This window comes from Neolamprologus brichardi, chromosome 17, assembly GCF_056152115.1.
Source record: "Neolamprologus brichardi isolate AB-2024 chromosome 17, ASM5615211v1, whole genome shotgun sequence".
NCBI classification, from domain to species: Eukaryota; Metazoa; Chordata; class Actinopteri; order Cichliformes; family Cichlidae; genus Neolamprologus; species Neolamprologus brichardi.
This window is the reverse complement of record NC_142120.1, coordinates 7,822,512-7,838,650: the sequence shown is the minus strand read 5'-3', so window position 1 is coordinate 7,838,650 and position 16,139 is coordinate 7,822,512. Positions and strand designations below refer to the sequence as shown.

The window sequence follows — 16,139 nt, the reverse complement described above, 5'->3', positions numbered from 1 at the left end:
TGTTTTGTAGCTCATCTGAGACTATATTTACCTAATTTTAGAATTTGCTAAGGATCAGGTTGATTTGATCATGTGCTGATATGTAAAACCTCAGAGCTGACATAGGATTGTCAATTTAACAATGATTACAGATTCTTCATTTTAGGATGATGATAATTTCGAGTTCACTAGTTTTCAGGTCAAAGAAATTTCAAATTAAAGAAAATAAAGAACATTAAATCACTATTTAAAGGTTGTTATCAGCCATAAACATTATATCATACTAGGGCTGTGTGCATAAGTCAAGGGGGCTAAATCACTGTGTGTTCCCAGTTGTGCCTTCTGTAAACATCTGATCAAAGCAGCACTCTCTCTCACATACATCAACCATACATCATCACTGCCAATGTACCTGTATAATATTTGCATCAGAAAACAGACCAAGAAAAAATATAACAAACATGATATAACGAACATGGTGCCAGCTACTGTACAGTACAATAAAGCCCCGCTAAATGGGCATATAATATATGCGTATATGTAATTAGTAGTGACATGCTGTGACATGCACATGTTACACAACACTTAGAACATGTGTTTGTATTTGTTTTCAACTTAAGGACACTGCTACAACTAGCAGTGACCTTATGTGACCTTGTTCTTTCGTACATATTTGAAAAATGTTTTAAGTGACTTGATTAAAGACATCCAGAGCGATGCTGGGCAGTATTTAGTGAGAGATCTGTACCACTGACTGACAAAAGTGCAAACAGATGAGAAACATGTTAACAAAGTCTTTAAGGAATGTCTCCAACACCTTGTTGAACCTATACCAAGAAGGATTATGGGAGTTCTGAGGGCATAGGGGGTTGAACAATACCAATACTGACAAGTAATAATTAATTAAGTGGTTGTTGAGTCAAAATATTACTGAGGTTTGTCTTTTTTTTTGTCTGCCTAAACTTTTTGTTTATCACTTATTGGTAGATATGTAGATGTATACAGAAGCAACATTTATTTTAAAAAATAGCATAAACCGCAATAATAATAATAAAAAGCAAAAAAGCAAAAGCAGGCTAACGAAGATTTTATTTGTTTAATTTTAGTTCCGTTTAGTTTTGTCTGTTTACTAATTTAATGCATAAGCTCAGAGCGACCTTAAAAAATGCCACAATTAATTCTGTGGGAAAAGCGAAGGTACGTTCAGTTCGACACTTGCGAGGTGCCGTAGTACAGAACCCGGAAGTACCGATGATTTCACCCAAACAATCAACATGTAAGCAATATTTGACGATAAAGACATTACATACAGTTTTACATTTGAAGGCTCGTGGTTGTGTTGGCAGTTTTAGCCACTGCACTAAATCGTGCACTGGCAAACTAGCTTACTGTTTACAAAGAGGGAGCAGGCTAAGTTAAAACTTCCTGTCTGCTATAGTGCCACATCGTCACTCACTGACAGCAAGGCTATAGTTAGTTTGTTAGTTAGTCAGTTAGTTAGTTAAAGGGTTTGTTTGGGTAGAAAACGGATACGAATTGATTAGTTTACCTCGAGTGTGTTATCAACCGCTGTCAAAATGTTGTCATTTTAAAGAGTGTTAGCATAGAAAATTGTGATCCCGATGGAAGGAGAACTACACTCACTTTTGCTGTGACTAAAGAGTATTTCCTCATTCTTCTGTACAAAACCAATACTCACTCCGTTTATAAGACTCCGTTTATTTGATATTAACGCTGTTGTTCCTTGATGTTACTGAAGATGTTTATGTATGACTCCAAAGGATTTATAAGAGAGACACATGGAAGTCAAAGAATCCAGAATCTGTGAGAGAATTTCACAACAGCAAAGATCGAAGGTAGTGATCGAAATATAATACGAGTAAACAGTATTAATGGGATTTTATCAATGATTGTATACAGAAGGTTTCTGCAGTCATTGTGACCATTGAAATTGAAGTTAAGTTGCATAGGTCTTCTAGATTTAATTTTGGACAGCTATGGATCAGACCACAGATCAGTAATGGTTTGATAATTCTTGCTGCCTGCCTGTCTCCCTGATAGTCCTGATTAATGATTAAGATTTGTATACATTTAAAGTGCAGTGTTTCCCACAGACTCTGTTTGGGGCAGGTGAAGGGACCGCTGTCATGAACTGTAGCTGGTGACATTAGTTCTAGTCCTACTTTGCATCCCTTACAAGTCTTACACATTGCTGCAGGTTCTGGTTAGAGTGGCTCTCCGGATCACAGGGGAAAAGCAGAGGAAGGACTGAATTCACCAGAGTGTGGGACAAGCAAGCTGTTGGGGAATGTAGGGGCCTGGTTTAGCTGGTTAGCAGTGATTGTCAACTGGGAATTGTGAATGGCGTTAAAGTCACTGATGTAAAAAAAAAAAGTAATTAAAAATTTGCAAAAATTAGTCGCTAAAATATTTCTTGCGCAACTAATATGCCAGGGTGCGCCGCCCACATAGTCTCTGCATGGGGAAACACTAAAGTGCCTGCCTTTTGTACATAAGTTTGGACTATGTGACGAATGTACCACATAATACACTCACACTGTTTCTTTTTTTTTCCACGCAGGGGTTGATTTTTGCTGAAAGTCATCAAGAGGCACCGTCCTCCATGTGGCAAACCTCTGTGGAAGTATAAAGAAGGTGGCTGGAGGAAATTAATTATTTGATAGTTAAACTGCTTTTAGATAAGAACATCCACGTCAGCCATGGCTCAGGAGGAAGAGGAGCTGACAGTCAGTGCACCGAAGGGGGTGGACGTGTTTACATCAGTGCGTTGTCTGGGTTACCTGTCCAGCTTCAATCTCCTTGTGGCAGTCTGTGTTGGCATGTACGTACGCTGGGAGGTGACATGGGAACCCATGATTCTGGTTATCTTCATCCTGGGCCTCTTTGTCCTGGGAATTGCCAGTATCCTCCATTACTACTTTGCTATGGAAAATGCCAGCCTGAGCTTGTTCCATTTGTGGGTTGGCTTTCTCCTTGGACTTTTGTGTTTCCTCAACAGCCCCACCTTGGATTCAAATGTCAAAGAACTGGTCACAAACTATCTCCTCCTAGCCAGTGTAGTTATGAAAGCAGTATGGGCCCTAACTGAGCGAATATGCAGCTCCATCTGCTACAAATCCACCTTGCTAACATCAGTAGAGTTACTGGAGCTTCTAGGATTTGGCATTGCAAGCACTACCATGCTTCTTCACAAGTCAGTGGCCATAATAGGCTTGGTAGTGGCCCTCGGTGCTCTCATTGTGGACTTGAGGATGAAATCCCTCCTAGCTTTGGCCAATTTGATCAGTTTTGCCTTGGTTACTTCTCTTGTGTTTTTCCAGGCCTTAGGCATTAATGCCAACCCTTATGCCTTAGGCTGCTACCTGGGCAGGCTGCTCTGTGAGCCTGTGTTGGATGTGTACTTCAGTGGGTTAGGCCCCATGGAGCGCTGGATGCCAGTGCTCTCCATGGGGAAGGTGTGGAGGAAGCTGTCCTTGTTTCCTCTGAGTCTGACTGAGATAGCCTTCTTTGTCCTTGCTGCTTTAAAGGTACACTTATAGCTATATTACAAAAATTGAGGGTTTATTTTCATTATTTTTTATTTAAACTTTTGTTTTGTCTTTCATAGCTTGGTCAGTTGGACCTGTGGTATCTGGTCATCCCAGGTTTCTGTCTGTTTGGTCTTTTCTGGTCCATCTGCCACATCATTTTGCTGATCACAATCTGGGGCTTTCACACTAAGCTGAGTGACTGTCAGAAGGCTTGGCGCGCCCAGCGGTCGAGTAGCCGGAGTCTGGACCAGGTCATGGCCTCCCGAGGCATCCGACATTTCTGCCTCATCTCAGAGCGACTGGTGTTCTTTAGTTTGTTGTCAACAGTGATACTCGGGGCTGTGTCCTGGCAGGTAAGACCCATGAATGAAAAGCAGATAAGACAAAAATGTTTAAGTCTGCAAATGTTTGATTTTCTATGAAAACTGCCATAGCATAGAAAGCATCATCCTACTCTTGTTATATTGCTGAGGTTCAAGGTTATGTTAGTCTTACGCACTCTTTTTAATCATTTGCACTTTGGTAGTCATGAAAAGGCCTCTATAAACATATAATACCCATATTGGATACTGTGTGGAAGCATTCTAGTGGCAGTGTGTAGTTAATAGTTGCTCCCCAAACTCAGGGACTTCTGCTCTCATGCGAAACCAATTTAATTAGTACTTTAATATCCTTATCTGCTTGCATAAAGAGCAGCAATAACTTATTTAGCCCTATTAGACATTTACCTTGTAAGATTCTCATGGGCCCAAGTTCTAATTTGGGATGTGCACATTGTTGATGTCAGTTTCAAATTTGCCTGAGAAGGTGGAAGAAAGCTAGTGTTTAGCTTTTGTGCGTTTTGATGTTTTACGGCTGTGAAATTTTGTATTGTATTGCACACAGAAAACATAACTGGAAGATTAATGCAGTCCGTTGTAGAATCAGCAAGCCTTTGTGAAACAACGAATATTAAGAAAGCCAATCGAATATTTATGTTTACAGCTATAGTTGGTGGCATTACGTTGGATTCAGTACTTTATGAAGAACTTACATGTGAGATCCACCCAAAAAAAGATTTTGCCTACTTGTGTGTGTGTGTGTGTGTGTGTGTGTGTGTGTGTGTGTGTGTGTATACATTGCATGTATTATAATTTTCTTTTATCAAAGTCAGTGTGGTAATGCATTTCAAAGTGTGGAATGAATGAAAAGCAGAATATTGCTTTTGTGAAACTATATAAGAGTGATTTCCCTATTTAGAAGGCAGCTTTTGAATGCATAACCTAGTGCCAAGCTCTCATAAGAAACCCACTACTGCCACAGCTTTGGGCAAATTGATCATCAGCCGAGAATGATGATAGCAAAGACGGCTTTCGTACTGTATTGTGATTTCTGTGGTTTTAATGCTGCTATTTTAGGCTCTGGAAGAGGCTACCCTAAAATACAAGCTCAAATGCTGCAGTAATTGTTCTGCTTTGGATTGACATTTGTGAAGTATGTTTATTCTAGTGTCTTTCACAACACTGTGTATCCATTTAGTTAGGTCCTGTCATGTTTTGTCCTACGATAATAGCACAGTGTCAGTACCATGTTGTGTAACTGTCTTGCCGAGTGTCAACACCAATTAAGTGAGTCTGATTACCGCCGGTACAAGCTGTAAATGTTGAATGAAAGTGACTCTGATTCTTTGGCTTTTTGCAGCCCTCCAACGGTCTCTTTCTCAGTGCTGTGCTGGTGGTGCTGCCTCTCGAGTCTCTGGCGCATGGTTTGTTCCACGAGCTGGGCGGCTGCCTGGGAGGAACTTGTGTTGGCTACGCCCTGGTTGTACCTACCACTTACTGCAGGTACACCCTTCAGTTAGACTGTTTTGATTGGGAATATCCTCTGTTGTGGATGGTTTGGTTTGGGGGCTAAAAAATGTATTTGTTACTTGAGAAAAACAACAAAATGTAAACAGAATGCCCAAATCACGTTTTTAAAGCCCAGAAAGGGATCTTTAAATGTCCCTTTTATTCCCATCAACACGTGAAAATCAGTGTTTCAGGACATTCACATTGGTTTTACATATGGGAACAATGTTGGCAATAACACCTCTTAACTCTGTAAAGCCTGAACCATGAAATAATCCCCAGGAAAATATAATTTTTGAAACTGGAGTGTTTTCTGAGCCTTCTGACACCATTTTTGTTCAATTTATTGCCCACAGTAGCAAAACTCATGTATCAGATATGATCCACTTTACAGGGTTAAATCTATAACAATAACAATATTTATTTTTTCAATTTTAGCTGAAAGTTAAAAAACTGTTACAAATGAGGATCGTCAACTAGAAACTTGGACTGATCTGCTTGTTTTATATGATTGTTGCTGATCAAATAATAATTGCTGTACAGTCACTTTGAACTCCTGTGTATTATCAGAGCATGCTGGAAACAAATGTGAGCAAATGTGTCCAACACTTAAAGCTTGGCATATATTGGATCACGCAACAGGACAGTGATACCAAGCACAGCAGTAAACGTCCTCCACAACGATATGAGAGAGTGATAAAATCATACAGAAAAACATTAGTTCAAGTTATTACTGCTAAATGGTGTTTTACAAGCTGTTTTCTACATGACAGCATACAGACTTGTGTGAACTTTGGGTTTCAAATGACATCACACACTGAGAACATACATTAACTGCCAGGTAAGCAAAGCTATGCTCAGCATACTCAACTAATCTCCACGTACTGCATGTACAGTAAACCCAAGCAAAATGCATCGATGGAGCATTCCCACATTCAGACGCGCTCAGCCGATGTCAAAGCCTTTACCACTCTCACCAGGAGTGGTAAACATGATCATTCTTCCGAACGTTCTCCTCACTTAACAAAAAACCAACGGGATAAATAGGCCAATAACTGCATAAACATAGCGCTAATGCTTGGGCCCTTGAGGGATCATTCCACCGATCCCTCCTCAGCATACCAAGTTATTCAGATGCACCCGTTTGCTGTTAGCCGCATCTGATGTTTCCACCACAGCCCACTCTGTTGACCATGCAGTTTTTCTTAATCACTTTATTTTTGAAGATGCCGCCATGCCTCATCATCTTAAACACCAAAAGCTAGCCATCAGTTATAAATGTCTCCACATTTAAGAGCTCTTCAGCCATCCTGTTTGGGTTTTTTTTTTCTTATGTAATTATTGAATTATTGAACTTTTTAGTTAAAAGTTAGCTTTTTCGGTTAAATGGGATATCAATCTTAGTAGAGTCTAACGGTCTAGGTGATTTTGAACACTGGCCCATGTCGTATTGGAGTCTTAGATGCTCTGTATGCAAGGCCGCATGTGCAGGATCCATAGGGAGGACTTGGAGCATGATGAGAATGCAGCAGAGTATAATCGACTGTTTGATGGCTGCAGATCATGTTTTCACAATGACAAGATTCCCTCTGGGAGATTACCGAGATATGGGTGAAAAGGCGAGGCACACATGCAACAACAGCGATGGTGAAACAACAAGAAGATAAACAAAAGAGGAGTGATGTTGTTAACTTTGAAAGAAGGTGGTGGTTAAAAGGGGAAAAAAATGGACAGAGATAGCAAAGAAAGGGGAGGGAGAGGTGAAGCTGTGAAAGGGCTACGGAGGAAAGGATTGGATTTTTTTTTTAAAGGATGAAAGAGAGAGTGTCACAGGGGAAGATGTGGTTGGAATCTCAAACCACAGGCCCTTACTCTCCTGGGCGTCATGAGATCTAAAAAGATTAGATGGGTTTGGGGGAAATGATGAGCTCACAAAGTCATGCTCAGGTTGCATTTTCTGCATTTTCTGATCAGGTATAATGTGTTTTTATAGCTAGCCTCAATTGTTATCATCATTAAGGTAATTGTTCATCGAACTTCCTTTGGGGACAGGAGTACTGCCTCGCTGTCAACCGATAACATCCATTTATTTGTCTCATAGCTGTAAAAACAAAAGCATCACTCTTCAGGCGTTTATTCGATAAACTTCCCCTTGGCAGGTTAAAGGGGAAAGCGTGGGCACGGGGCATAATATGATGGCTGATGTATGCAGGTGTTTGCAAGAATGACTTATGACTTTTTGAATAACTTCGAGCCCGCAGACACTGTAGAAAGCCGCTTCATAGGTATATGGATTCTTTCTCTGTGTTTCACAGCTTACTTTCTGTAACCTGTATCCACTCTCACTTTTATAAAATTACCTCATCCGTAGGTATACACATGGAATCCTCCAAAAAGACACAATGATTTTCCAAATAAATTTGTTATGAAAAAAATATTTTCTCCAATGGAAATAAAAATAATGTATGTTGTACTGCATTTAACAGTGCTAGTAACAAAAGTAGTGCAATAAGCTGCCCACAATACTGATATACAATAGAGAGACCCTATGAAATTACACTGCAAGATATCCGTCTACCAGTATGGTATTCTGGTCCATCTATCCATCCATTTTCTGCCAATTATCTGGGGCAGAGACCCCACCTGCAGCCACATCCTATACATCTTCTGAGACAACACAGACGTATTCCCAAGCAAGCCAAGAAATGATCCAGTGTGTCCTGCTTCTTCCCTGTGGCCCCCTTGAGGTATGGAGGAAGCTCATTTCCACCTCTTACATCCACAATCTCTTTGTTTCACTACCCAGACCTTATGGTTGTAAGTGAGGGTAGGAAAGTAGATACTCCAGTAAATTGTTAGTTTCGCTCTCACTTCACAACAACAGAACGGCACAGCATCTGTGCCAATCTGCCCCTTCAATCTCCCCCTACGTGTGAACAAACTCCTTCATTTAGGGAAGCAACTTTGGTCACTTTATTTTGAATTAGGAATCATAAAGTAATTACTCTGGTAAGTCATATTCGTGGGGGAACCTGTTCAGAGCTCTTTCACGATTCAGTGAAAACATGCTTGGCAGGAGCGAATTAGTAATCACATGGCAGAGGGAGTGATATGACTTATTTGATATTGATTTAATCCCTAGTTACTAACGTGTTATGAAATTGTGTTTGGAAAATCGCCCTTAAGAGTAAGAATGGTGCTTTTATAAACTGAGTATGAGTATGAGTATATATTTAACCTGTTTTTGTCATCCTACTCTGTTCTCCTTTGTACCATCTCATTTTTTGCTACTTTTTTATTTGCTTTCATTCTTTATTTCCTTCTCATCCCTGAGGCTAATGTCATTTCCTCCAGTAGCGATCCCTCGCTGGTACCTTTTGCATTCTCCCATCTCCTCTTATCCTCTCTTCTCTGTCTCCTCTCTCCCCAACAAGGGAGACAGCTACTCCACCCCAGTATGTCAATCTATCAACTTCTCACTCAGAAAGTAGATAAATAAATAAGTACACACCACCCCCCCACCACCCTCCCCTTCTGCTGACAAGCCACCTAACTTGAGCCTCCCTCTGAGTAGATAGAAAAGATAAACATCAACAAGTCTTTTCTCACAGCCTTTCATCCTTCTCTTTCACCCAGCGCCGGTGGCCAGCCCACTCTCTTACCACCTGAGCAGGTGGAGCTGTTGAATCTGCGCTCCACAGGCATGCTGAACAACATCCAGCGCCTCTTCTCCCACCACATGATTCAGACATTCGGCTGTGACTACTCTACTAGCGGTGTCACCCTGGAGGCTGTACTTACAAAGTTGCGCAACTTTCTGGAGCTTCGTACGGCAGACGGACCACGACATGACACCTATTTGATATTCTACAGTGGGCACACGCACAAAGGCTCCGGCTCCTGGGCTCTGTCAGGTGAAGGCCACAGATCCATGTTGTCATTGCTTTATTTTTTGATGTTTTTAAGTCTTGGAAAGTGGTCATACTTCATAGTCCATTCGCATTCATTTAATTCCTAAATGTACTAGTGAGGCAAATAAAAAGAATGCATCCACGTAAGTATACAGCTTCAACTTCACCAGCTACAACTACAGTTTCATTATATAAATCCAGGGGATATTTAAACACCATTCAGCAAAGAGAATACATAATTAATAGAGCCTAACCAATATATCCAGAGTCCCAATGCATCGGAGCACTGATATATTTGGCTATTTTCAGATATATTGGTATCGGAATTCATAATTACTGATAAATGAACATTTAAAAACTGATAAAGAAACTGGAGACAGTTAGGCAGCTTGATATCTATCAAAAGAACATGGAGTCTGCGTTTACCCCTAGGTTGCAAGCTTCTCTGAAGACATCTTTTTCTGATGACTCTGACTAAATGAAAGTCCAATGGTGTTGCTAGTGCTAGGTGGGGGAGGTGGGTGAAGTTATAATTATTTCAGTTTTATAGTCGTTCAGTAAATCATTTAGAAGGTTTTTGGACATCCAGTTCCTAGCTTCAGTCAGACAAGACCTCAAGTGGCAGGTAGCAGTGAAAACTAGCTCAGTGTTTTTGCTCAAGGGCTACTGTGCTAATGATATATAAAGGGGACCCAAAATAGACCCATGGGGAACCCCACAAGATATAGGAGCATGAGAAGATGAGCCTTTGGGAGTTGTTACAGAAGATTTACTGATTAGTTACCAAGCAAGCATGGCACCTAAACAGCTAGCTATAAGTGTGATCCAGAAGAGACTAATATGAATTAAGAAAAACGTTGGGGTCCACCATGTTATATAGGAGAATTCCTAGGTCAACATTTCAAGAGAGAACGATCCTTTCTTTGTAGATATTCTGATTTATTATTAAACATTACATGTTCAGACTCTATTAATTCATTAAATTAGATGAGATCAAATGGTTTGTACATTAACTTGAAGCTTTTTGTAGAACAAAAGAATCACTTGTTTTGGCCTTCTCAGACATCTCTGCTGTTTATTTCCTTTTTTTGGAAACCGAGAGAAGATTAAACTTGACACATTCAGTCCTCACAAATCAAATTTTAGGTGCATCATAAGTTGCATATCAGCTTTCTCTCTTCAAAGCTGTCGGGCAGTTTTAACATCTAAGCACACATAATTGACGAAGATGTAAATCAGTTAAAATGCAGAAAAAAAATCAACACAGAAGTAGAAGTGACTACAGAGCTGTTGTTTCAGATAGCATTAGGTAGATATTGTATTCTGTCTGCAGTCTCATTTGCATTACAGTCTAATTTCCATTCCTTTCATTTTCCCATTCTCTCAGTCAATCAGACTGATTTGCAAGGAATCAGACAAGCAAGCGTAAAGAGTTGAAATTGCTATGAAGGACTCGGCACAGAAGTTTGGCTCCAGTAGAGACGATTCTGTGAAAGTTACAGAGAGTCTGCTGTGACATGAGCGTTCCCTCAGCAGAAATGAGAATCACAGCAGGTCAACACAGTGTCAGCTCCAGCTCCTCTTCAGAGATTACTTGACGTATTATCTCTGCGTGCTGCTGCAAATAGTAAAAAAAAAAGAAAAAAAATTCCCCACCGAAAGCATAATCACTTCCCCTGAGTCACAATCCTGAAGGGTCGTTTTCAGTGGCATGCTCAGGGGATAACTGGAGACATTTTTGAAAAAGTGGGGTTGCTTCGACTGAAATTCAAATCAAATAAAGGATCCCTCTGGTTATTACGACCCACTGATGCAGTGTTGTCCACACTGGGATTCCTGAAAATAGTCTGGAAGTACTCTGTTGATGACACTGGATGCATATATACAAATTTAGCTGTGCAGCAGATTCTCCAAATTGGCTCATGCTTGATGTTTTAGATATGTGAATAAAAGCCCATTTTCCCTTCTAAATATAAAGCAGTATGTGGCAAAGCTGCTTTGTGTCCATAAATGGATTTCATTTTATTTTTCTCAGCCTCGTTTATTTATTTATTTATTTACTTACCTAGCACTGATGTTAGGAATAACAGAAATAATTTGGCAACAGACCTTCAATGTTTGTTCTCTGCCAAAATATACTAAATATAAATATACAGTCTATTAAGGTTGTTTTTGTCGTTGTGTCTGTTGCCGGGATGACAGGGGATTTTAAAGACAGTCCCTTGAGTAATAGTTGACAGATTCGATCGCTGCCAAGCTGCCATGTCCATCTATGGCCATATGTCCCAATGAATTGTCCTTGAACATGGAACTAAGTGAATAGCAGCTCGCTGACCTTCACTGTTTCTCTCTCAGAGAGTTTGGTAAATCAAACTAGTCATAGGATGTTGTTGTTGCTGTTCTTTCTTTCTCCTTCTTACTGTCTGATCTCCTGTAACTGTAGGAGGTGAGAGTTTCCATCTGGCCCAGTTGCTGGAGCTGTGGAAGGAGAAAAACGCCGGCCACTGTTCCCGTCTCATTGTGGTCCTGGACACCGAATACTCCCTCCCTTGGGTCAAGGAAGTGCGCAGGGTGGAGGGCATTTATGTAGCCGTGCAGGGGGCTGAGCTGTCAGCCACCATGGTGGACCCCGAAGCTGGAGATATCCCGTTGCTCGGGGAATTCACTTCTGAGTGGGTGGAGTTCAACTGCAACCCAGCCAGCGACACCCAGTGGTCTGAAAAAGGGCGGACCGTGAGAGCTGTCTACAGTGTGTCCAAACGCTGGAGCGACTACACACTCCATCTTCCCACTGGAAGTGATGTAGCCAAGCACTGGAACACCCACTTTCCTAAGGCTACATACCCCATGGTGCACCTGTCCAACTGGTGCTGTGGCCTTCACCTGTTTTGGTTATGTAGCACATGTCTGCGCTGCTTCAGGAGGTGTAAACTAGCCTGGTTCCCACCAGCTGTTTTGGACACTGGGCAAGGCGTTAAACTGGTGCACTCATAGATAAAAGGGGAAGTTGTCAGATAGCTGAATCAGCAAATTCATAAAGGGTCCAACTCCAAGAAACTTTTTTGTCTTGTTACAGGGGAGCATTTTTATTGTTTGTGCCAGCTCTTGCTTTACAAATCCCAAAGTATGATGCAAATTTAGTTTCTAGTTTTGGACTTGAAATTTGGAAATGTGGAGTTGGGCCTCTCATGAATTAACCAATTCAATTTTGAATCAGGATGTAGCAGCTGGGTATAAGATGTTTGTATAAAAAATAAAATAACTTGTGCTACATACCAGTTATAATATCTCTACAATCATATTTTATTTTAGTCTAAAATACTATAAATGATATAAAGGTTGGCCTTCAGTCAGCACCAGATTCCTTACATTTATTTTTGAAAGATGTTTATTTGCAGTGATTCAAGATATTGTGCCAAGTACATCACAAAAAGTCAATATTGGATTTCTGAGCCCAAAAGAATATTAAACTTAACAATCCCAGTAAATTAAATTGAAATAAAGAGTACTGAGGTATGCTTGTGGTTTAATTAATTAGGACGAGGTCTAAGAACAGAAAACTCTCATCTTACTTCGTACTTTTCTTACTTTATGCTTATTTTTTATGTTATCTTATTTTATTGTCTCTGTTATTAATTGCATACCAAAAACTTTGAATATGGTTTCTGTATCTTTGGAAGGGTTTTCACATTTTTCTTTTGTTACGGTGTATGATAAAGTGCCTTAAAGATAAATTTCGAATCATTTATAATATTGAGGCTTATTTTTTTTTATGTTATCTACACTAAATAGGCTGTAGACTGCTTATAAAAGATGGACATAAACACACAGTGGTTACTGACTGGCTGTTGAGTTTCTGGTGCTTTAGACCAAGAAATGGGAGCTCAGCAAGAAATTGTTTACTGAGGTCATGGAACAAGGAACGGCTATTTTCTCATAGATTTTTATGAGATACCCTTAAAAAAAAACAAAAAAACAGAAGAGTCATGATGTGCTCTTCCCTTTTGTCTTCACCATCTAGATAAAGAAGCAAAGTCCATCTTTTATACAGGCTCTGATGTAGATCCTCACCTTCCTTTTACATAAACTCTGTGAACTGATGGAGCTTTCTTTCTAAAGCCTTACCTGGCAGGATGGACGGCAAAAAAGCCATTGCGAGGCTGAACTTGGTGACACCGTTGGTTATAATGTAGAGAGGTCTAACCACGATGCCAAGCTGCCACTCTTGTTGTGGGATTCTTTCCTGATTATTATTGAAGTATTCAAATGTGCAGCTATCTCTGCACTGAACAAAGGAAATATGCATTGGCTGTGAGACAGCATATTATCGCCACACAATGGCCCTGTCTTATACCTCATCCTGTTTGTTTACACAGATCAATGGAAATTGAAGAAGTCATTTGCTCTATACAAACCCATTCAAGTTTTCTAGCCATTTGTGTTAGCCATGCTGTGAAGCAGTGCTTCATAAGACAATGCGCCAAAGCATGAAGAGACTGTCATTGCTATGCATTTCTGCACTGAACTCCAAAAGCCATTGTGACCATTCTTTACATGCTGATTTGTACCTTTCTGTCTCACACATTCCTGAAGTGCGTGGAATGCTGCCTGCCTTGTTTCTGATGAGGTTGAGTTGCATTATTGTGCCTCTCATGTCAGATAATGTCAGAGTTGCAGTAAACTTGAATAATAAACTGTTAAAAGAATGCTGTCTGATGATGTTGAGAAGTTTGAAAGGGCTGAGAAGTATAGAGAGAGGATCAGTTTGATGAAATTCAAACAGAAGGGGGGAAAAATAATAGATGAGAAGAGGAAGGCGAGAGTTAGACGTGCTGATATCAGACAGTTTTATTTAACGTAGCTGGCTTAACAGACAGAGTAAATAGAGACCCTGCACTCTGGAAATTCTAGTATTGTCTGGCAAATATTAACATTATTAGCTGGAGAGAAATGAAACAATCCATGACTTACTATCTCTGAGGGATTTTCTCTGAGCTTTCACCTCAGTTAGTCCCAGTGCCCAGCTGAACGTGTTCAAGGCGCTGCTGGGTATTTCGATGGTCCCAGAGATCAGGGCTGTGGCCTGACTCATGGCTGAAGGGTGGTATTAGGCACAGAGGAAGGTTGGGGAAGATCTTGGAAAGATGAAAGGTGACATTAAAAGCAATGTCTCATATCAGCATTCATTTATAACTTTTTTTTTTTCTTCTGACGTCCCCCTGAAGAACTGTCACATGGACTCAAGAACCTCTTCATCAACACCAGCTCTCATGTTCCGGCGTGGTTATCTGAACTCCAAGTAATTTGGATCTTGCCTACTTTCAGCTTATGACTGACTCAATTAGTGATTATGTTGAACTTAACATTAATTGCTTATGGTTCGCAAGCTGTTCTGACAACCCTTCTTCTTATAAACAGCCTATTTGTTTATCAGTCATTTGCTTTTTTTAGTTAGCATTTTCAGCTCTTTATCCAATATTTTAAGTGCACAGTTTACATTTTTTACCCGTATTTTTTTTTATCCAGACATTGAAACTGTTAACCCTTCTAGCCCACTATTTCAACTTCTAGTTATATTTATCAGTTCAGGTTTATTAACTTTTTATCCAGTTTTAGCCAGCTACTATTATCGATTGTGTTTAGTTATTTATATGTTTCATTTAATTGCTGGCTTACAATTTTAAATCCTCAGGTATATTATATATATTATATAGTTTCTGTTATACAATACCGTGCAAAAGTTCCAAGGAGCCGGATGTTATTGTAAAAAAAAAATTTTTTAATTGATTTTGACAAGTAGTTCTCCAGGCTTTCTGAAAGTCTTTCATAAAGGAATCTAAAAGGCCTTTTTTCAGATGAATACTTATGTGGGTTTTTTTTTTTTATTACTAAGCTACTTAAAACTGATCTATGACTCATTCAAGGATAAAAAGAGGCAGCTAACTCAAACGTAGCTAGGAAACTATTTTTAAATGGCATGTTTAGGCACCAACAGCTTTCTACAAAATCTATTTGTTCCCATTTCTTTAGTTAAGTAAATAATTTTGCATCAACAAGGTGATTCTCAAAGACCTCTTAGGCCAAAAGCAAAAAATGGGAATATCCCAACATGACGTGCAATGTGTCCTTAAAAAATTGAGGAAGCTGGACAAGTGGAGGTCAAAAGAAGAAGTACCTCATCAGAAATGGTCTCAGTGGATGGTTGGCTGTCAAGAACCCAATGTTAAGAAAACAAAACAAGGAGAAAAGGTTACGATATGCCAAATAACTTTAGAATTATACTGAAAATCAGCGGCAAAGGTAGTCAGGAGAGAGGTACACTAGCATCTACATCTTTAAAACATGGTGGAGGCTCTGTCACGGTTTGGTGCTGCATATCGGCCATGCAATGCCATCTGGAAAGCATCTGATTGCCAACAGTTTTCTTTTGCAGGATCCCAAACACACTGCCAATGCATACCCGGATAGAAAAAAAACCCCACACACGCACAGTGGAACACTATTAGTTATGGACTCTCCTCCCTACAGCCTAAACCTTGCGAGTATTGAAACAGTTTGGGATCATATTGACGGAGGCACAAACCAGCCACCTTTCACCACGCTTAAATTGTTGCTCTTAGGTAATATAAATACCAAGCCATTTTAAGGATACAGTAGAATGTGAGCAATAAGTTGATTAAGCACTGTGGCAATTATTAAACAAGAGGCATATATCTATGTATGTTCCCTGGTGTGACTGCTCTTTTCATTGCTGTAGCCTGCAAGCCGCGGTTGTAGTTAAGGTCAGAGATTCATGTATAAGGAGGGAATCGTTTATGAGAATATTAGATTATGGGCCAGATTCATCTCCTAAACTGGATTAGGTAATA

The 16,139-nt window shown here is 40.0% G+C and overlaps 1 protein-coding gene across 2 annotated transcripts; it reads left to right on the top strand.

Moving 5' to 3' along the window:
• Positions 1 to 1,201: 1,201 nt before the first annotated feature.
• On the top strand, positions 1,202 to 14,637 carry tmem168a (transmembrane protein 168a). Of its 2 annotated transcripts, XM_006780613.3 has the most exons (7): positions 1,319 to 1,641; positions 1,739 to 1,835; positions 2,561 to 3,527; positions 3,608 to 3,883; positions 5,211 to 5,353; positions 8,996 to 9,273; positions 11,714 to 14,637. In XM_006780613.3, exons 3-7 carry the CDS (start codon positions 2,700 to 2,702, stop codon positions 12,262 to 12,264), a joined length of 2,076 nt encoding a protein of 691 aa, XP_006780676.2. In that variant the 5' UTR covers positions 1,319 to 1,641; positions 1,739 to 1,835; positions 2,561 to 2,699; the 3' UTR covers positions 12,265 to 14,637. The 2 variants fall into 2 exon arrangements, with proteins under 2 accessions (XP_006780675.2, XP_006780676.2); XM_006780612.3 differs by lacking the exons at positions 1,319 to 1,641; positions 1,739 to 1,835 and adding an exon at positions 1,202 to 1,255.
• The last annotated feature ends 1,502 nt before the right edge of the window (positions 14,638 to 16,139 follow it).

Coding starts and splice junctions, on each gene's coding strand:
- tmem168a (XM_006780612.3), top strand. CDS start 2,700: ATGGCTCAGGAGGAAGAGGAGCTGACAGTCAGTGCACCGAAGGGGGTG. Junction 5,354..8,995: donor GTACCTACCACTTACTGCAG/GTACACCCTTCA, acceptor TCTTTCACCCAG/CGCCGGTGGCCAGCCCACTC. Junction 9,274..11,713: donor CGGCTCCTGGGCTCTGTCAG/GTGAAGGCCACA, acceptor CTGTAACTGTAG/GAGGTGAGAGTTTCCATCTG.